This window comes from Sinohyriopsis cumingii, chromosome 16 (genome assembly GCF_028554795.1).
Source record: "Sinohyriopsis cumingii isolate HCF-2022 chromosome 16, ASM2855479v2, whole genome shotgun sequence".
NCBI lineage: Eukaryota > Metazoa > Mollusca > Bivalvia > Unionida > Unionidae > Sinohyriopsis > Sinohyriopsis cumingii.
The window spans coordinates 68,099,486-68,123,095 of NC_142976.1; the positions used below are offsets into that span (position 1 = coordinate 68,099,486).

General features: G+C 36.6%; 1 protein-coding gene across 1 annotated transcript in view; it reads left to right on the forward strand.

Annotated features, from left to right (window-relative positions):
- The first annotated feature begins 422 nt into the window (after positions 1 to 422).
- LOC149780721 (acyl-coenzyme A thioesterase 8-like) overlaps positions 423 to 23,610 on the forward strand; it is a 35,763-nt gene continuing 12,575 nt past the window's right edge. The window contains exons 1-5 of the mRNA XM_089937772.1: positions 423 to 668; positions 7,699 to 7,844; positions 11,777 to 12,002; positions 17,019 to 17,176; positions 22,634 to 22,825. Coding sequence (XP_089793898.1) covers positions 430 to 668; positions 7,699 to 7,844; positions 11,777 to 12,002; positions 17,019 to 17,176; positions 22,634 to 22,825 — 961 coding nt within the window. The 5' untranslated portion in view covers positions 423 to 429. The remainder of the gene's footprint in view (positions 669 to 7,698; positions 7,845 to 11,776; positions 12,003 to 17,018; positions 17,177 to 22,633; positions 22,826 to 23,610) is intronic.

A 23,610-nucleotide genomic window follows, 5' to 3' on the forward strand; every position in this document is an offset into this window, starting at 1 on the left:
GAGAGAGAGAGAGAGAGAGAGAGAGAGCGAGAGTCACTGTTGATGTCATATTTAGTAGTAGAAATAAGTTTTTACTTACTAATGACAAATTTAAGATGAACAATGATAGCTCCAAACTGTGGTTTACTACTTTGCAAACAAATTTTATCTGTAAACGTAAGAAACGCATGTGATGATTTTGTTATGTTGCATTTAAATATCAATCATGAAGGGGGGGGGGTCATATGCCTGCGTTTTAGCCGTGAGAAAAAAAAAAAAACAATTACTTTACATTAAAGTACTTCGTGCACAAAGAAATATTGTTATTTCACTTTACTTGAAGAGACAGGGTAACATTTATTTTCTCTTTTCTTCTTGTTCTTTTTCTTCTTCGGACAATTGTTAATAAAGGGAAATTACTCTTGAATTGGTTCCCAGCGTGTATTACGGATGTGCACTGCAAGATACTGTTGTAGGATTGACTTCCACTATGCGAATGGAGGCAAGGCTACACCAATGAATTATTTCCGAAAAACGTTTTTGTATGTGCGACAGTTAAAAAGAGTAAAAAAGATAGTTTCTCAGCCGAATATTGGAATGTCAACAGCAACTTCAGGAGAACAAGACTTGGAAAGTCGGCTAACTAAATCGTTTTTGGCTCTGGAGCGGATAGATGTCAATATATTCAGGTTTGTTTTTGTATAGTCCTACGTAAGACATAGCACATTTTGATTTTGTTTAGGTGCTAACAAAACATAAATATCAGCGTCAGGTGTTACAGGTAGGACTAGTTTTTACAAAAATAGATACTGCATACACAGTAGTGAACAGAGGAGAGTGTACAGTAACTGCGTTCTACTTTATGACCGAGCGGTTTCTTAAGTTCCAACTTTTACCCCTGTCTAGATCACATGTGCTCGTATCGTTGATTCTGTTAACCTGTCATACATGTTGTTGTTTTAGGGTTTAACGCCATTTTTCAGCACACGATAGGCTATACATGGCGGCCAGTATTAATGGTGGAGGAAGAGCTCGGGAAAACCCCGGAAAGAACCACCGACCCACGAGAAGCTACTGGCAAGCTTTCTCACATACACACATTAACCGAATCCCAGACTCGAACCCACACAGACAGAGGTGAGATGGCAGTGATCCGTAACGAAGAGCGCTTTAGACCACTCGGCCCCCCCCCCCGGTCACACATATACTATGTAATAACTATAATAGTTGCCAATGTGGGTATGTGAGAAGGCTTGCCAGTAGCTTCTCGAGGGTCGGTGGTTCTTTCTGGGGATTTCCCGGGTTCTTCCTCCACCATTAATACTGGCCGCAATGTATAGCCTATCGTGTGTTGAAAAATGGCGTTAAACCCTACAACAACAACATATAGTAGTTATTATATAGTACTGTATATGTATGCCAGGTCACTTGTAGCAACGATAGGAGCCCCTGTGGTCTAGATCTGTCTAAACACCCACCCACCACAACATTGCTATCATTTGGATGAAATTTATTTCTTTTAAACATTCAGAATTGTTATGCAAGGCAAAACAAATCCCATTCTTTAAAGAAATTAAGTGTTGAAACTAATTTTTCCGTACTATTTCATTGTCTTGGACTGTACCATGGTGTATCGGCCAATTCTACGCACCGATACGTCATTTCTGTCAAGAGAGAATGAACGCAATTTAATAAGGCTGCATATCTTGAGCTGAGACGCATCAGCCCAATTCGTAAATATCTTTCAGTTGATGCCACTAAAACACTTGTGTGTTCATTAGTACTTTCAAGACTGGACTATTGTAACTCAATTCTGTCTGGTTCATCTCAATATCGACTCCAGAAACTTCAAAAAGTTCAAAACACAGCTGCTCAGATCATACTTAGAGTACCACGATCAGAGCACACCTCCCCGCTGCTCTGTACCCTACACTGGCTATCCATTCAATCCAGAATCAAACACAAAATTTGTTCTCTGTGCTACATTTCACTGTCGGACTCTAATCCAACATACCTGTCTGACCTCACCCATGTGTACACACCAGCAAGATACTTGCGCTCCTCTTCTGACAATCGTATACTCATTATTCCCACTATGAAAACAAAGTCATATGGACAGCGTTCTTTTGTATACCAGGGCCCAACAACGTGGAATAAATTGCCCACTGAACTTAGACACAAAGACACAGTGATCACATTCAAGAGTGCTCTCAAAACTCACTTATTTCGACTGCAAGAACAAACTTAAAGACCTAATGTTTCCTACCTGAAATATTCTCAGCATGTTTTTTATTTTTTAATGTTTTTCTAATTTCATTTTGTTTGTTTTTGTAATAATAATACTATGTTTTTTTTATCTTATAGGTGTTGTCTAATATTGTAAAGCGCTTAGAGCTTCTAAAGATTAGGCGCTATACAAAGTCCTCATTATTATTATTATTATTATTATTATATTCATAAAGTGTACAAAAATATCCGGCATTTCAACTCTAAATGCATATGAAAATGTGATTTCTAAATATCAACATAAAGACCAAATCCATGACCTTCTTGAACCGGTAATGGAGAAAATCCTATTTACTATGTATCTTTTAGAATCATACCAGTAAATATATTATATAAAAGATGGAAATGTATACCTTAAAACAATAGTGCATTTTAATCCAAGTTTCGATTTTTGCAAGAAGTTGTCCCACACGTACGAAATCGTCTGCTACCCAATGTGTCAACTTGCCACTAGAATATAAATTCTCTAGAAATTCCCCAGCATATAGTCTGTTGTTAAATTCTTTAGTATTTTTCCCATCAGCAAGACGTAAACACCTTACATCTTATTCATTGTTGTTTCTCATCCACATAATAGCTTATTTTTTATAAAATGTTGAACTTTACGAATTTTTTTACAATATCAGTTTTCTTTGCTTAATATATCTTGCCATTTATTGGCATTACTATGTTGAATTTTGTAAAATTAGCTCTAAACCTGACCTGATTACTCGACTGAAATGTTGACAGAAACAGTCCAAAGTAATGCATTTCATTTATATAGCCTGATTAATAAACATTACGTCTTTTCAATGCCGTGCACATAATAGGCAGACATTGTGAGTCAGGAAAACACAGGGTATCCCCTGTGTCCAAAATTTATATTATTTTGAACAGAATATTCTGGTGACAATTGCCTCTTTTCAAATGTTAAGCATTGCTGTATTTTATTTTCGCCGATCTGTCAAATTTGGTAATGCATTTTGCTTCAGTATTGGAGATGGAAACATTAAGTGCACAGAAATGCCTGACAGCATTGTATATAACACATGAGATGGAAACAAAATTTGAATCTGAATACAGAGCAGGACCAGTTATGGCATAAAATTTAACCGGGAAAGAGAGAGAGAGACTAAAAAGCTACTAGTTTTGTTCAAGAGCTGTCTTGAAGCTCTCCACTGTCTGCATGCACACAACACTCACTGTGTTACTAAAGTGATTCCAGTCCACCATTGTTTTTATGGAGAAAGAATTTCTAAAATGTTCTGTTCAACATTGCTCAACTACATAACATCTACTGTTATTTGTTACTTGTTTTTCTACAACATTTATCGTTGCAAAATTAAGAAAAGTTTTGGCTTTAATTTGTCATTTTTGTCTTAATGGTCTTAAAAACATATTTGGTGAGAGAGCCAGCACTAACCCCGTGACTGCTTTACAAAGGTATGTAGGACATATCCTACTACACCATTCTTGGAGTGTAGGTTGACCCAGGTCAGTTAACATCTTGGTGATGCATCCTGCTTCAGTTGTTTTGTAGTTGCCAGATACAGCATTGGACCATCTCGATTCTATGAACATTCTTTGTGCAGTACGGATCCCAGACCATACAACCATACTCTGACACAGATCTGACTAGTGCTAGATAGGCAGTTTGTCTGCATGTCTGAGGTCAGTGCCTGAGGTTTCTTTTTAGAAATTCCAGTTTAGTGTTTGCTTTCATTGTCGATTTGATAATATCCCACTTGAAGTCCTCAGATAATGTTTGTCCAAGATTGGGTTTTCACTGACTTGTAGTACTAGTATGTGGTTATTTAAGGTGTTGAAGTGAGATGAATTTCTTGATTTATTGGTCATACTTGTGAGGTAGCATTTATTGGCATTGAAAGTCATACCCCAATCTATGGCCCATTTTTTGAGGGCTGTGAGATCATTCTGGAGGGTATGGTGGTCACTCTGGTTTTGAATTGTTCTGTAAAGGAGACAGTCATCTGCAGACAGCCTGACCTGAAATTTCACACAGTCTGGAAGATCATTAATGTTGCCAAAAAATAGGAGTGGTCTCAGCATGGTTCCCTGAGGGACACTGGAGTCGACAGTGACTGCTTCAGATGATTCTCCATCTACCACCACTTGCATGTCTAGCTTTATAAGGGATAACAAATTTTAAAAGTTGTTTACAAATGGCCATGGTCTGATTTTTCTTTGCAAATGCAAACTTTATATTTTACCTCTTAATTTACAAGAATTGTGTCTAAATGTCTAAATAAATTACTCAGATGCCAGTATTAGGATAGCAGAGGCAGCTGATATGGACTGACCTGGGTTGGTATCAAATCGTGAGATAGATGTGAGTTTGATCTCCATTAAGTTGGAAATTCAGGTAAAAAGTTCTCAATCATAAACAGATGTCCATTCCGACATTTATAAAAACCCAACTTTATTCTTGAAATATATAGTTATTTCTCTATAGAAATGATGCTGATGGCCATAATGAAAATCTTTGTATAGCTACTTCTAAATATATAGTCTTATCGACTTGTTTTTTTTAAACTAAAGTACTAATTATACATGTAGCAGTATGTAGCAGGTTTTGACTAACAACGGTGTTCATCTTCCAGCATAGTATGATAGTGACCATCTGGAAATTTTTATGACTGCTTCTTTGCATAAATGGTGGCATTGACATGGGGTTTCATTTTAAAACACTTCTTGCAATATTTAAATAGTTCTGAGTGAAAATGATATAGATCTGACCACTAACATACTCACCCATTCGTGAAAGAGCTCTGAAAACCAGATCTAATTGAATTAGGGTCAGTTCAAAGGTCATTGCTTCACCGAGTTTATGAATGCAGTGACTTGTGCACAAGTGAATTTTGCATTTAGTTTCATTGGAATGAAGTTGATAGTCAGCACCCTGACTCATGGGTTTTTGATGGTATTGCCTTGTGAGCATAATTACAGGAAGAAATAAGAATGGATTTTAATCAAATCCAGAATGCAGATTTATCTGCTGAAAACCTGAATGATGCGACTTCAATAACATTTTTTTCCCCCATCAGTTACAGGGCTGTAAGAGACATGAGTGTGAAATTCTCAAGGGATGTGCCTTTTCTCCCAGTGATGCACCTCTTTTTCCTCTGGAACACTCAACCCTTTTCATATTCTGTTAAGCCATGGCTAGTCTGTATGCATGATCTTTTTTCCTACATATTGATATAAACATGAAAATACCTTTCAAACAGCAGTAATATCTTTCTTCCCTAAAGAATACTGCAAACAGCCATCATCCGTACATAACAGTTTAATGTTGCAACATAAATACAGCAAAATCTCAAAACCAAAAATTGATCTATATATCTTAATTGAAAACAACACAAGCTTCGATTTTCTCTTAATTCGTGTATACCTTGTTGAAAAAAGAAACCTTGTTTAACTATGAATGAAAAATAATGCTAGAATGTACAAAATCAGTGATGTAAACAATGTGCTCACTGGTACTCATGTAAATTACACTGAAACCCGTTGGAATACTTTATTCATGATCATATTAAGATTGTACCCAGAAATTAAAAGAAACCTAAAGCAAAATGAATAATTCTGTTATAAAAAGCAATTTATTCCCAATTATTCTCAACACAATTATAAAACAAGTATCGAACAATGTTGTCTGCCCACCCACCTGCTTCTCTCAGTTTCTTTCTTAATTTATCAATGGTCCCTCAGTAATATAATGTCCCATATTTTTTTTTAACCCTGTTGTGGATGACCTGTCAAGAAGAGGTGTATTAATTATGTTAGATAAATTGGTAGTGATAATTGCATACTTTTTTTAATATTTTATAAGTGTGAAGGATGATCCATTCCTTTATATGATTGAATGCATATAGACAAGCTGTTAGTTGTTTTTTAATCTAATGGATGCTGGAACTTTTGCGAGATTTCTTGCCTTTGTTAAATTAAGAATTCTAGTTACTGCTTGGTACTGCACTTGATGTAAAGCAAGAATTTTATTCACTAGATTTGTTTTCCTTTTTAAGACACACACTCAATAGTTTTTTATGGGGAAAATTCAACAGAGAATTCATTGATCAAAAATATTTAAAAGACTAAAACTGCACTATTTCTGCATGTAATTCTTTAGAAAACAATAAATAGATATCACTAAAATTTATATTCCAATGCAAGAAAATCCATCATTTTAAAATATTATAACATTGTAAAGTTCAGGTACAATTATTTTAATCACAATGGAACAAATACATTTACTACATTTACCTGTAGTTCGTGGTGCTAGAGTTAAAAAAATGCCCATTAAAACTAGGCAATTTTCATTGCATGTAAAGCAATTTATCCCCATTTTCATTACATGTAAAGCAATAGATCCCCATTTTTATTACATGTAAAGCAGTAGATCCCCATTTTTATTACATGTAAAGCAATAGATCCCCATTTTCATTACATGTAAAGCAATAGAGCCCCATTTTCATTACATGTAAAGCAATAGATCCCCATTTTCATTACATGTAAAGCAATAGATCCCCATTTTCATTATATGTAAAGCAATAGATCCCCATTTTCATTACATGTAAAGCAATAGATCCCCATTTTTATTACACATAAAGCAATAGATCCCCATTTTCATTACATGTAAAGCAATAGATCCCCATTTTCATTAATATTTGTAAAGCAATAGATCCCCATTTTCATTACATGTAAAGCAATAGATCCCCATTTTCATTGAAACCTTAAATATTATGGATGATGCATGTGCATTTTTATGACCCATTACTTGAATGAACAAATTTTATTTTGGTTCTTTGTATCCATACTTTCATCTATCCAATCCTTGCAGCTAGTTTGCTCAGTTAATAAAAAAACTTCTTGATTTAGACAAATGAATTGTGGTGGTCATCCATCAAGCATAAGTAGATGACCTAATTAGATTTTCATGCCATGAAAGCAATTTCCCCATTTGTAATTAAATAAAATAATCCACTTCCTTTGAATTTTTTGCTACATGGGGTGGGGTGGGGGCTTATGTTTTGCAAACACAAAACTTGTTCATAGTAAGTTTTCTAAAAAGTGAACCATGTTTGGTGTTACAGATAACTAAATATACAGAAAAATGAACATTTCTGTATTCAGACTATAGAAATTATAATGAAAATTAAAGCTAAAGATAGTAATATAATAATAGTTAGTTTTTAAAACATGTTTTATGTACATGTAATCATTTTCAGCCCACTACTGGACAGCTACTTTCCTAACCAGAACCCTCAGTTATCTTTTTTTTGACTCGCTGGAAAATCAATTATCTTTCTTTGTTTAATATTTCAAAATATACAAAGAGGACCAGTCATCAAACTGCTTTGTTTTATTTTCCATTATATACAGGAATTTGTTTTCAAACCAAATTTTTATAAACAAATGAATTTGTTTCACTTGCAGAGCTAATGTAGAAAACTTGTGGCGGCCTCCATTAAGCCGGTTCATATTTGGAGGCCAGGTTGTTGGCCAGGCACTCGTGGCAGCATGTGAAACTGTTACAGATGATCAACACATACACAGTCTTCATTGCTACTTCTTACAGGGAGGTAAATATATCATGAAAACTTAAATACTAACATTAAAAAGATAAGATCATGTACATCGATACTTTTGCTTGATCTGTCATTGTCCATCTGTCACTGCATCTGTCTATCAGTCAGTCTTCCTTGTAACATGACCTCTGTCTATACTGATTAAAGGATGGTGATCAAACTTGGGATGATGTTTCTCAATAATGAGTAGATGATATTGGAAGTAATCAATTCTAAAATACAGCCAATGAGACTGAATTAAGGTTAGGATGTTCAGAAAATAGAATAACAAATTCTGGGATTTGCCATGGCTTCCTTCTTTTGTGTAGAATTTATAAATGATAGAACACAACAAGGAAGAGATTTTTTTCACAAAGGGTTATATGTGTTATATTATTTTGTTGGTAAAGCACTTTTATAATTTCAAAATAACTTGAATTATTTATTGATATAGCGTTTGCTTCATGTAGTACCTTTTGTTAGAAACTCACTCAGAATGTCTCACATGTTCAAAGTGCACATGTAAGAAATATTGTACATTTTTCACAATTCTAGATATATTTATAGAGGACAGAGGGAATGTAAATACCCCCCATTGTCAGAATTTTCAGATTTTTCTCTTGCAGAGCCCCAAAAAGAAACCCACTGTAAGAACACTTGTTTTTCAGTTTGGAAGAACAGTCCCAGGTGCATAAGGGACCAGTCTCATCAGAGATAATTAAGACAGTCTTGTCTTTATCCTGGAACATCTAGAACATATAGATACTGTACCCTTCTCACCATAATGAACAGGAAGTGGTACAGATTGCTCAGCCACTATCCTGCTCAGAGTGTTCTGAATGATGATGTGTTATCTGTTATTGTTGACAACAAAGATTTTGAGATAGAAACTTTTCACATGATGCCTTCTATCAGGCTTACCAGCACTTGTCATTTGGATAAAGAGGAGGAGACCTGGTCATTTGATAAGGCAGTAAATCAAGTTTATCACCTTCTACCCATAGACTTGTGCCTGAAACCATCTGGTACACAGCCCAATTAGACCCTTTCTGTTTTGAAAAGAAGTTCTGGGATTCAACTACAGCAAGATTTACTGCTTCATCCTCATTCCTCTATGACTGAGGAAATATCATTGAGGTTCTCCTGGCCAAGACATCATTTAATGGTGTAGTAGGTAGCCTGTTCCTCCCTCTGCCTTGAAACCTATGGTCTCTTTCTCTAATTATTGGGTACATTCCTGAAGTGCCTATTAAACTTCACCAGTTGGATGCAGATGTGTCCCTAGTGGGTATTGCAACTGGAGCCTGGGATTGCCTTTCCGTTAAATCCATTGAGTAGAAAGTTTGGGATCTGATCAACATAACTTCCCATGCTGACCTTTTCTCTGCTACTTTATTTCTTATGCTGAAGGAGGCTGCTCCGATCCCAGCTGTATTTAAACAGATGCTGGAAGCTGTGGCAAAGACATTCCAGCATTCACTTCTTATCACAATGGCTTTGTTGGTGGAATGTCTACACATTTGCCATCACATTGCACTGGACTCCACAAAAGGTCTTGAACCATAGTAAAGACCTAAAAGCTGCTGTCAGAAGCCGAGACTCTCTTTGGAGGACATATCCCCACCATGGCTTCACCAGGCTTAATCATCAACATAGATCCTTTGCAATCCTTTGCAACCACTCCTGACCCATCACAATCAACCAGGAAGCATACTGATATGAACCAGATATATTCTTCAAACAGATGCAAATGAGACCTCCTCCTTGTCAATATGGTCCTTGTTGTGGATGTCGCTGAAGTGTTCTGCAACCTGTCTTCCTTTTCCAAGGAGGGGGCAGGAATAGGGGCTAGCACCCTCTCCTCCCATACATCTCTCTCCCAAATGTCCCTGTAGGTGCTCGACTAAGCCTCTTTTTGGACACTTTGCCAAGTATCATAGAAAATGGGTGGGTCGTTTCTACTAACCAGCTTCAGTTTTGGGAACAACCCTGTCTATCTTGGACCCCTTTGTTCTTTCACCAGTCCAATCAGGTGAAATTAAAGGAAGAGGTGCCCACCTTTTTGCAGAAAATTTTGTATCATACTTGATCTCTCCCTGTTAAACTGGTTTCTTCTGGAGGAACATTGCAAGATGGAGACACATCCTCAATCCAGAACACAATGCATTTATCAGATTGGGTGGTCTCCATTGACCTCAAAGATGCCTATTTCCACATTCCAATTTTATCTCCACATTGGAAATACCTCTGGTTTTGGTTGGACCAGGAAGTCTTTCATTTTTCTGTCCTTCCATTAGGAATAACTTACACATCCAGAGTCTTCAAACAATTTATGTGAGTTGCAGCAACCTACATCCGATTAAAGGGAACCCCAATTTTTCGTTATTTTTTAAGACTATCATTCACTGAATGAGCTTTCCTTTCAGAACCTCACACTCAATACTATTGTTTTACTTGATTTAGCATATGTGAATAGACAGCGAGATTCATGCATTGTCTGTTTTCACTGGCTGTCTCTGGTTTAATTGCAATTATGATACCATTTCTTGTCTTTGTCAGACTGAACTTTTAGTCAGAAATTACCTTCCATAGCTCCTTCACGTATAGATGTTCTCAGTTACTGTTGTTGAAGATGATCAAGATAATCATACATGCTCAATTTGGGTATGGTGTTTCTATGGAAATACTTTGTAATGAAAAGAAAGGGTAGGAAATGTCTTTTCCTTCCACTCCATGGATCTGCTGTTAGTTTTGGCCTTCACTATCTCACAGTGGATTGTCACCGCATTCCCTTGCAGACCTGTCACTTATGATACTAAAAGGCCATGAAGTACAAGCTGTCTTTTCCTCATGGATTTGTGTAGATCACTCTATCTGGGAGGATATCATGAGGGCAGGTTTTTGGTGATCCCATTCTACCTTCTCTTTCCTATGTCTCCACTCCTTAGCACAACAAAGTGTATACATTTTTTCTCTGGGACACTAGGTTGCAGCACAACTGGTGGCCCAGAGGGACACCAACAATTTGTAAAATGGAGCTCTCCCTCAAATGGTGAGTGCACTCCATTTTTCTGTTTTTGATCAGTTATATCAGCCTACCCACCTATCTCACAAATTTAACTTCACAATAGTGACAGGTAAGTTATTGTTGCTATTACAATGTATGTTCTTTGTTTGGCATAGAACAAATTAAAATAAATAAGCAATACTTGCCCATTACTATTATTACTTCCCACCCAGCTCTGATGTATGGGCATAATGTCTCCTATTTAAATAATGACTGTGCAGGTTCATGCAAGGTGCATGAGTGAACCATGTCTTACTGCAATTCACCATGCCAGTAAGATGTATTCACATCTAACAGATGAGATTTTTCAACACATCAAGCTGCATATTAGTAGCAGATAAGTATTGCAGAATTAAAATTAGTTTTACCTCAAAAAAAACTTACATCACATTATAATGTTACACTGCTATGTAATTAATATGGAAAGTAATTGTTTTGAAAAACAGAAAGTGTTGACTTGAAACAAAGATCAAACAGTAATATTATAGGTTCAGTATCAAATGGAATTTCGTGAACTGAAAATTTGTTTCATATCTCAGCAGTGTGGAACTGTCATGAAAAATGTATAAGTGTGTTCTCTATGTTCCAGAAATGAACTGTTTAACAGTATTTAAACTACCATTGAAGTGTACCTTTCATTTATGCTCAGTATCACTCTAATGCTTGATGGCATCATATTTATTTAGAACCAAATCACTTACATTAGGGGAACATTTTCCCGTCATCCTTAGCCATTTTGCAAATGGACCAGTAATTCAATATGCTCCCTTTTGCTAATTTTTTTAATCTAATGGTTAGAAAAATGTATGGAAAAGATATTTAAAAAAATCAAAGCTTGCTCTAGAAATTCATGTTAATGTATCCTTGACACTACTTCTAGGTAATTCTCAAAAGCCAATCCTGTATATGGTTGACAGGACACGTGATGGAAAGACTTTCTCCAGTCGCTCTGTGAAGGCCACCCAGATGGGAATGCCCATTTTCACCTTGCAGGCATCCTTTAAACTGGATGAGACACAGGTCTACAAATATCAGATGCAAATGCCAAAGGTTACAGGACCTGAGGAATTAATGGACACCACAGAAGTGTTGCAGTTGCATTTAAAGTGAGTTTTTGTCCTTATTACCAATTTATTTTAAATCCATGAGCTAAGGAGAGTCCGTCAAGTTATGCTTGGATGCATGCTTTTTTGCATGGGTAGTATCACACACTTCATCGCTAATGTTTCAAGACCATGACTGCAAACTTTTGAACATGTTTTGAGGTGCATGTACACTTGAAATATAGTCATAGAAGTTTGAAGTAACAAGAACACAGACTTCAAACAATTTTTCTCACTCCCATTCTAGGAGTTGAGTGTGAATGGGGAGTTATATGTTTTATTCATTTTGTGCCAGTTAAAACAAATCATCTGACATGCTTCTGGGGGCCCTGAGTGGCCAAGTGGTCTAAAGCGCTCTCCATCATGGATCACTGCCATCTCACCTCTGTCTGCACTGGTTTGAGTCTCGGATTCAGCCAGTGTGGGTATGTGAGAAAGCTTGCCAGTAGCTTCACGTGGGTAGGTGGTTCTTTCCGGGGTTGTCCCGGGTTCTTCCTCCACCATTAATACTGGCCGCCATGTATAGCCTATCATGTGCTGAAAAACGGCGTTAAACCCCACATCAACAACAACAACAACTGACATGCTTCTGATGACTCAGATCTAAGGCTCCACATGTAAGCAGCTGTGTTTAATGCCTGTTTGTATAGTCGGTACAAGCTTAAATGAATATACATGTGACTTTCATTGATATTGATATTATATATTTCCACATCTTTCCTTAAGGGGATTGTATTTTATGTTATTTCTTTGTATATTTAACAGTTTGTGTCTGTAATTCTTTTCACTGAATATGGCAATGCAGGGGAAAAGAATGTGAATGTTGGTTTATTCGCACATAACACAATATTGCAATCGGGTTGATTTACTCATACTATTGATAAAAATTTCTTTGAACTAAATTATACAGAGGATTGCAAATGGGTAATGGTTTCCTATTGAATTTATGAAATGAGTTGAATAATATCCAGCTTCTGTGAGCCTTGGCAATAAAGTTATGTCAGTTGGGGGACCGGTTTATGTCCACTTTCTTCTGTGAACAGAGGTGAGTTTATTTACTTCTGTACTTAACATTTAAGCCAAGCTTGTATATAGGGTAGATGCTGTATTACAGATATACTGCCCCCATCCACCCCCACCCCCACACCAACTATCAACTGAGCAATACCCATCATTTTACTTATTCCCATTGTTCTTGTCTTGGTGTTTATTACCATTTTTCATATGATGATCTTGTTACACATATTTGGACAGATGAGACCATTTTCGTCCAATTCCCTTTCGTGAAAAAATGGCTGCCAAAATGTTCATTGAAAACACAAAAATTCCAGAAGGCAGGGTTAGAAAGGTTTTCACATTATTTCAGCCAGTCAGTAAAGATAATACTGCATAATAATGTCATGGTCTTATGTGGAATCATTGTCATGTATAGTGATATGTAACACCTAGTATCAAAAATATGAAACTGCACATACTATAGGAAAACTGTACCAACTATGTGATTACTACCTTTAAGCCACATTTTTGGTAACAGAACATGTGATTAGAGACACTGACATTGTATTTTAAAGAAACCGTTTAAAGTTCGTAAGCCCCTGATTATTTTCTCAGTCCTACAAAAGTATCCTATGTACATGTCCAGGCAGTTCCATTGTCAGTTTTTCCATCATGTACATGTATGTAATAATATGAAATGATATCATTACAAGCCTTGGGATGTTGTACATGTATGTAATAGTACGAAATGATATCACTACAAGCCTTGGGATGTTGTACATATATGTAATAGTATGAAATGATATCACTACAAGCTTAGGGATGTTGTACATATATGTAATAGTATGACACGATATCACTACAAGCTTAGGGATGTTGTACATATATGTAATAGTATGACACGATATCACTACAAGCTTAGGGATGTTGTACATATATGTAATAGTATGAAATGATATCACTACAAGCTTAGGGATGTTGTACATATATGTAATAGTATGAAATGATATCACTACAAGCCTTGGGATGTTGTACATATATGTAATAGTATGAAATGATATCACTACAAGCCTTGGGATGTTGTACATATATTTAATAGTATGAAATGATATCACTACAAGCCTTGGGATTTTGTACATATATGTAATAGGATGAAATGATATCACTACAAGCTTAGGGAGTTGTACTTGTATGTAATAGTATGAAATGATATCACTACAAGCCTTGGGATGTTGTACATATATGTAATAGTATGAAATGATATCACTACAAGCCTTGGGATGTTGTACATATATGTAATAGTATGAAATGATATCACTACAAGCTTAGGGATGTACAGAAAATGTCATATATTCAACAACGACATGTCTTACAAACTGAATCCTATTATAATAAGAGGTGAAGGACATACTGCAAATGAAATAATCCCAAGTTGGGCAAGGTTTGGCATGCACAGTATCATAGCTGTCAGCAGTTCTAGCCAGTAGATAGTGGGAAAAGTTTCTAATTGTTTTGATTAAACAGTACTGCTTTGGTTTTTGAAAATTGTACACATTTAGTCATTTTGGTAATGTAATTTGTGTAGTTTTAGTAGTCATATAACATACATTAACACAGGATTGTTATCTCTTTGCACACCATCCATTAGCACAAGTTTGTTATTGCTACTCCTAAACTACATGGAGGCTTACCATGAAACTTGACACAATCATGCATCCCTTGGTCTGATTAGTCCTAAATGAAAAAGGTGCTGCTCAGACATCAAATATGGCTATCTTTGAAAATTCTGCTATTTGTACTTCTCCTAAACAGAAGGTCATATGTGGCTTCACTTAAACACCTCTTATGATGTTTGGGGCCTCAGGTGGGCAAGTGGTCTAAAGCACTTGCTGTTACCAATCACTGCCATCTCACCTGGGTCTGCATGGATTTCAGCCTGGAATCAGCCAGCACCGGTATGTGAGAAAGCTGTCAATAGCTGTGGGTCAGTGGTTCTTACCTGTGCTTTCCAGGGGTTCATTTATACTGGCCACCACATATAGTCCATCTTGTGCCGAGAAATGGCTTAAACCCAAAAACAACAACTTATGATGTCTACTTGTTCCTAAATGAAAATGGTACTGATCTGATTTCTAAATATGGCCACCACTGTAGCCATCTTGTAAATCTTCTTGTCACTACTCCTGAATGATAAGTTGTATTGTCGTGAATTCTTATGATGTATAAGTTGGTCCTAAATGAAAATGGTACTGATCTGATTTCTAAATATGGCCACCACTGCAGCCATCTTGTAAATCTTCTTGTCACTACTCCTGAATGGTAAGTCATATTGTCGTGAATTCTTATGATGTATAGTTGGTCCTAAATGGAAATGGTACTGATCTGATTTCTAAATATGGCCATCATTGTAGCCATCTTGTAAATCTTCTTGTCACTACTCCTGAATGGTAAGTCGTATTGTCGTGAATTCTTATGATGTGTAGTTGGTCCTAAATAGAAATGGTACTGATCTGATTTCTAAATATGGCCACCACTGTAGCCATCTTGTAAATCTTCTTGTCACTACTCCTGGATGATAAGTCGTATTGTCGTGAATTCTTATGATGTATAGTTGGTCCTAAATGGAAATGGTACTGATCTGAAATCCAGTATGGCTACTATAATTGCAGCCATCTTGAAAATATTGTTACTCCTCATGAACAGAAAGTCACATCAGAAAGTCACATCACCATGAAAGTTTCACAGTATGACTTATTATAATGTCAGGTTGGTCCCAAAAGAAAATTTTGCTGATTTAAACTTCATATGACTACCTCATTGACCATCTTGAAAACTTGTTGCAACTCTTCCAAGATGGATGTTCTTATTGACTTCTTGTGATGCTTAGTTCGACCTGAATAAATATGATGCTGATTTGACATCCACTATGGCATCATTGCAGCTGTTTTGAAAATCTTGTTATTGCAATATTCCCTATATGATGTCATATGTTAAGTTCATCCTAATGAAAATTGTGCTGATCTGATGAACATTATATTGCCTCCATCTTTAAAATCTTTACACTACTCCTCCTGAGTGTATGTTCATTTTCAGAAGGAGTTATCACCTGAATTGAAATCATTTCTACTGGTTCCTGAATGAAAATGGTGCTGGTCTTGCATCCAATATGGCTGCAATAGCAGCTGTACTGAAATTTATCTTATTGCTCAGATGTACTCGCGATGGTCTCAGTACTCAACATTTTTTTAAAAAATGGAATTTTGGGAAAAAAGTTTTGGCCAGCAGGGCATCATTCTCTTTGAAAGACTCACAAGTAAATAGGAAGAGTGAACTGTGTTTTAGATCTGATGTTAACTTTGGTTGTGTACCTTTGCATCACCTGTTTTAGAGCTGATGTGTACCTTTGCATCACCTGTTTTAGAGCTGATGTGTACCTTTGCATCACCTGTTTTAGAGCTGATGTGTACATTTGCATCACCTATTTTAGAGCTGATGTGTACCTTTGCATCACCTGTTTTAGAGCAGATGTGTACATTTGCATCACCTGTTTTAGAGCTGATGTTTACCTTTGCATCACCTGTTTTAGAGCTGATGTGTACATTTGCATCACCTGTTTTAGAGCTGATGTGTACATTTGCATCACCTGTTTTAGAGCTGATGTGTACCTTTGCATCACCTGTTTTAGAGCTGATGTGTACATTTGCATCACCTGTTTTAGAGCTGATGTGTACCTTTGCATCACCTGTTTTAGAGCTGATGTGTACCTTTGCATCACCTGTTTTAGAGCTGATGTGTACATTTGCATCACCTGTTTTAGAGCTGATGTGTACCTTTGCATCACCTGTTTTAGAGCTGATGTGTACCTTTGCATCACCTGTTACCAGGAGTTTAACCCTGCACTGCAGAGTAATGTATTACCACTTTGCTATCCAGGCTTCAAGGTAGACAAGCCCAATAAAATAACAACAAGTCTGCATAAAGAAGTAGAGTGTAATACAGGTAAATATTTGCTTCAAATTTCAGAAATGCTGACACACCAGACAAGGAAAGAGAGTTCATCATGAGGATGCTGTCCTCAGACATCCCAGTGAATGTCCGGCCTGTTGATCCAGAGGGGTATTTCCGCCAGTGTTCATCAGAACCATTTCGCTATGTGTGGCTTAAAGCAGAAGGACACATAGGTTAGACTATATATATTTGGGGGGGGGAGATGTGCACAATACCCTGAATTTCAGTAATGCATTTCAAACTTAATGCATATTAAACAAGAAATACTTTAAACGGTTATTATCTGTTTGATATTATTTTTTTTGGCAGAAACTATTCATTGGTACATGTACCATTTTTATAGCTGTAGAACAAAATTGGCAACTGAAGTATAAATGGTTAGAATGCATGTACTCACCAGCTGATCTTGTTGTATTCAAAAAAGTAATTCCATTGAAAATGTGTAGAAAGTAGTGGCTTAGGTATATTGGTGGTTTGTTGTTTTGCCTTAAATAGATATGTAAATTAAGCGATTAAATAAGAAATACTTAAAACTGTTATAATTACATTTTTAATATTTATTTTTAGGGCAGAGAACCATTTATTGATACATATGTAGGTAACAAAAAATTGGCAGATAAAGCATAAATAGTTACAATATATGTACTTCCTCATTGCATTCAAAAGAGTAATTCCACTGAAAATGTACAGATATAAGTTGGGGCTGGTGGTATGTAGCAGTGACCAAAACTGCTCCTGATATTTCAGGAAATAAAATCGCTTCATTGGATGTGTATGACTGGTGATTGAGCAGGGATGGGTGGTTTGTTGCTTTACCCTTATTTAAATAGATATGTAAATTAACTGATTTATAAATTCCTGTGAAAAACATTTTTAAACCACCAACTACTTTGTTGTGTATGCCAAATGACTGAACAAACATGGCTATTAAGTATATTTAATTTTCCTTGTTTGTATTTTAAAAATATTTTTTCATTATAAGCTATGGATAATTGTATTTTGGACTTGATCTTGTCCAGAGTCAAGTTTATTTTCAGCCAGACCTGAATTGGCAATTTTTTAAAATTCTGTTAACAACTGATGCGTAACTACAGTGGTTCCTTGACTTACGAGTTTAATTCGTTCTGTGATGGAGCTCGTAACTCAAATTACTCGTATGTCAAATCAATTTTCCCCATTGAAATGAATTGAAATGCCATTAATCTGTTCTGGATCCCCAAAAAACACCGCAATATTTTTGTTACATGTTTTTAAATAAGAAAAATGTACTTATAAATAATGAATATTGTATAAAAACACAATACAATAGAATGTACTGCAATAAACTGGTTTTATTAAGTATAATGTACAGCATTTACCTTGGAGATCAGACGACTTGAAGATGCTGACGGAGGTGGAGGAGAAAGGCTGAAGTGAATAACTGAATCTTATTTGCTGATTTTTGCCCTTTTTGCCACGCTTTCCTCACTTCATCTGCAGGGGTTTTTGATAAAAACCTGTCCAATGAGGTCTGTTTCATCCTCTGTTTCAGAATGTTTCTGAAATGAGTTAGGCAAGTGTCATTAAATAGCGCCGTTGCACACCCAGTTGCAACTTTTTCTGGGTGTTTCTTTTGAATAAAGTCTGAAAGTTTCTCCCACATTCCCAACATTTCCTTTATCTCACTTGTAGAGATAACCTCCTCTGCGTCACCTATTTCCTGCAAAACCTCCATGTGCTGCTGTGTCTGTAGATCCTTTAGCTCCTCCATTGTCAGTTCCTCGGAGTGCTCCTCGATGAGCTCGTTGATGTCACCTTCATTCATGTCCAGGCCCATGGACTTGCTGAGGGATACAATCTTCACCACCACTGCCGCTTTGGGTTTGAGTCTTTCAGAGTCCGTTTCAGACACAACCTCAGGTCACAGCTTCTTCCACACAGAGGTCAAGGTCCTCTTTGTAACACCCTGCCAGGCCATATTGATAATTCTGAGGCATATCAGAATGTTATAGTGGTCCTTCCAAACTCTCGAAGGGTGAGGTTTGTGCTCTCCATCACCACAAAGCAGCGGCGGAACAGGTGCTTGGTGAAGAGCTTCTTGAAATTAGAAATCACCTGCTGGTCCATGGGCTGCAGGATAAGGGTGGTGTTGGGTGGAAGGTAGAGAACCTTTATAAACTTGAACTCTTCAAGGATGTCATCTTCGAGGTTAGGTGGGTGAGCAGGTGCATTGTCCAGGATGAGAAGGGCTTGCAGGGGTAGGTTATTTTCCTGGAGATATTTCTTAACGTCAGGACCAAAGACCAAATTCACCCACTCCACAAAAAACTGCCTGGTGACCCATACCCTAGGGTTTGCCCTCCACATAACCTGCAGTTTTTCTTTCAGAATCTTATGTGACTTAAAGGCTCTAGGGTTTTCTGAATGATAAACGAGCAGCAGCTTAATCTTGCAGTCGCCGCTCGCATTGGCGCACAGTGTGAGGGTTAGCCTATCCTTCATGGGTTTGTGGCCTGGCATCCTCTTCTCCTCTGCCATTATATAAGTCCTCCTTGGCATCTTCTTCCAGAAGAGTCCTGTTTCATCACAGTTGAAGACTTGCTGGGGGATGCATCCGTCTACTGCTATAATTCCAGCAAAAGTTTTGAGGTAATCCTCAGCTGCCTTCATATCCGCGCTCGCTGCCTCACCATGCCTGAGAACAGAGTGAATGCCGGTCCTCTTTTTAAAATTCTTGAACCAGCCCCGACTGGCTTTAAACGGCTTGCCTGATGCCTCGTCTGTTGAAGTGCCTGGGGTCTGCTGCAGCAAATCAGCGTAAATAGCTCGTGCCTTCTCGCAGATTAACGCCTCCGTCACAGTATCTCCTGCGAGCTGTTTCTCTGTCAACCACACCATCAGCAGCTTCTCCATATTTTCGTGGATAGATGTCCACTGTTTAGAAATTATTTTAACACCCTTGGCTGGCGTTATAGCCTTTATCGACTCATTTTGCTTCAGTATGGTGCAGATCATAGAAGTGCTACGCTCGTACTGCTTCACCAAGTCGACTACATGCACACCTTGGTCATGTTTTTCGATAATTTCTTTCTTTAATTCAATGCACCTCATCCGCTTCTTCTCAGCACTGTCCTTCGCACTCTCTTTCTTTGGATCCATGGTTGGAAAAACGAAGTTTTGCAAAATAACTGCAAGCACAAATGCGAGTACAACACTGATGCTTCCACTGCGAGCTAACCACTTAAAGTGAACGAGTGAGACACGATATGCTGGGCGGATGTTGCGACGTTCACTGTGGCGTTTGCTGCGCCATCTAGCTGTGGGGTATCTGAAGCTGGCTCATAACCCGAATTTTAACTCTCAACTCAAAGCAAAAATTAGGCCGAGAGACAGCTCATATCTTGAAAAACTCGTTAGTTGGGACACTCGTAAGTCAAGGAACCACTGTAATTTTTTCTCAATGAGTAGGGGTTAACTATTAGAATTATTATCTTTGTCGGAGTCAAGGACATTGTCTTTACTATGGGTTTTTTTAAGTTTTAGTAACAGACATTTTAGTTGTAACAAAGATTTTATCTTGTAAACATTGAGAACCTTCTAGAATCAAATTTTCCATTAGATAAAAGGTTTTTAGAACATGCTGTGTTCAATTAGAGGACTATATAATCTTGATTTTCTAAAAATTATTCGTTTCATGCTATAACATCTTGAGGCAGAATCATTAATGTGACAATACAATGCAGGTCATCTTTTTAATGATTCTTACAATGCATCCAACACTTCCACCAGTAGAATATCAAAACATCATACAATGTGACCATGCTATAGCATGCTCCATTATAACATGAATCTGGATATAGCACAATGTGGCATGGCTCTCTAAATTTTGTTATATAATTGGTATTTCTTCAAGTCGGTATTACTAATAATTTAAGTGATTACTGTTTCATTATATGTTGTTATTTACAGTGTACTGAGAATTGTTTTCATCTTTTTAAAAAAAAAGAAAATAAACAGAGGCTGTTTTCTTTTCCTATGTTAATACTGGATATATTTCATCATGTGGTACTGAAAACATGATATTTGAATAAGTGACAAAGCCACAAGTTAAAATATATAGGATCCAGTTGTAGGGTTTAATGCCATTTTTTCAGCACACGATAGGCTATACATGGCGGCCAGTATTAATGGTGGAGGAAGAACCCGGGAAAAGCCAAGAAAGAACCACCGACCCATGAGAAGGTACTGGCAAGCTTTCTCACATACTCACATTGGCTGAATCCAAGACTCGAACCGATGCAGACAGAGGTGAGATGGCAGTGATCTGTAATGGAGAGCGCTTTAGACCACTCGGCCACTCAGGGGCCCCCTAGGATTTGGTACCTTAATATGAAATTTATCAGGTATAAACATAGGAAAAGAAACTTTTCTTTTTATTAGATACCAAACTTGCTCCTGAATCTACATTTAGAAGATTAGACTTACTGGGACAACATGCTTACCCCACCCTTTTTAGTAAATTCACCTCACTTTAATAGGCTGATCATTCATATATATATATATATATATATATATATATATATATATATATATATATATATATATATATACACATACACATCACTTCATACAGTGGTAGGACTTGGTTGACTTAAATCTATCGCAGTAAATGACCATTTTGTCATTTTGTAAACTATTTGATCCTATGTGAAAATGAAGTGAGTCGGATTCAGCAATGCATCACAGCAGGTTTTTCATTGTTGTCAAGGAATAAAGGCGAAATGTTGTTAGAGATGTGAACAGCATCTGATCAAATTTCTTTATCAAAGATAAATTTCCTTGTCTGAAATGTAAGGCCGTATCCATTTATTTGTTCTAGCTTACAAAGTACTTGTATTTATTATTGCAGGTATAATTTTGTAGCCACACACACATCATCAAGCATCTTATGATATGATGGGAAATATATTTTCACATGCAAAAATATAAGGATACATTTTTCATTTGTGAAAATACAAGCTGATGTTTTTCACATGTGAAAATATAGGTTATGAAACAAAACATGAAAATTATTTCATAAATAAGTCTATATTGTTCACACTTAAGCATCTAATGAAACAAAATATTTGCCAGTTGTGAAAATTCTTGATTTTTGAATAAACATTTTATTCCAGGCACAGATAATAAAACAAGTAATATATCAATCTCTAATTGCCAGTTTTTATTGTAGTTCTGTTCACATTCAGCAAATGAGGCCTAATATGAGGGTATTTCTTAAAAGCAAAAATGTAATCCACACCTACCACTGCATCATAAGCAGGTCTGCAAATTATCTGGGCATGATAAAAGAAGGGAGAAGTGTATTAGCATTATCTTTTAGTGATTTACTGGTTTCCTTCCAGATTATTTATATTAAAAAAATAAATTCTTTTTAATAACGCTGTACTATGGAATTTCACACAGTTGCTTTTGAAATTAATTATTTTCAACAAGCAGACATCCTGCTTTGAAAAAATGCATAACCCAATTGACAGGTTTTTTATGATAAAGTTGGATGGTGAAGTTTTGTGTGATTAGTTAATTTTTCTAACTTTCTTTTGGTGGTTATCATCAACAAGTTTGACTATATAATATTTCTTTGTTTTGTCCAGGTGATGATAATAAAGTACACCAATGTGTGGCTGCTTACCTGTCTGATTATTCATTGCTCGGAGTTGCCCTGCAGCCAGGGGGCAAGAACTATGAGACGACTTTCATGACCTCCCTCGATCACACAATATGGTTTCATGCTCCATTTCGAGTAGATGAGTGGATGTTGTATGAAATCTTCAGTCCACAGTGTGGTAGGTAGAAAAGGGTAAAAGTCTGCTGTCTGCTGCAGACAAAGTCTGTTAAGGATACCAAGTTCTACATGCAACACTATAATTCCCATAGTCACTAGGGTAATATTCCATTGTAAGTATTAATATAGTGTAATTCCCATAGTCACTAGGGTCATATTCCATTGTAAGCATTAAAATAGTGTATTTCCCATAGTCGCTAGGGTAATATTCTATTGTAAGTATTAAAATAGTGTATTTCCCATAGTCGCTAGGGTAGTATTCTATTGTAAGTATTAAAATAGGGTAATTTCCATAGTCACTAGGGTCTTATTCCATTGTAAGTTTTAAAATAGCATAAATCCCATAGTCACTAGGGTCATATTCCATTGTAAGTATTAAAATAGTGGAATTCCCATAGTCACTAGGGTCATATTCCATTGTAAGTATTAAAATATTGTAATTCCCATAGTCACTAGGGTAATATTCCATTATAAGTATTAAAATAGTGGAATTCCCATAGACACTAGGGTCATATTCCATTATAAGTATTAAAATAGTGGAATTCCCATAGACACTAGGGTCATATTCCATTATAAGTATTAAAATAGTGGAATTCCCATAGACACTAGGGTCGTATTCCATTGTAAGTATTAAAATAGTGGAATTCCCATAGTCACTAGGGTCATATTCCATTGTAAGTATTAAAATATTGTAATTCCCATAGTCACTAGGGTAATATTCCATTATAAGTATTAAAATAGTGGAATTCCCATAGACACTAGGGTCATATTCCATTATAAGTATTA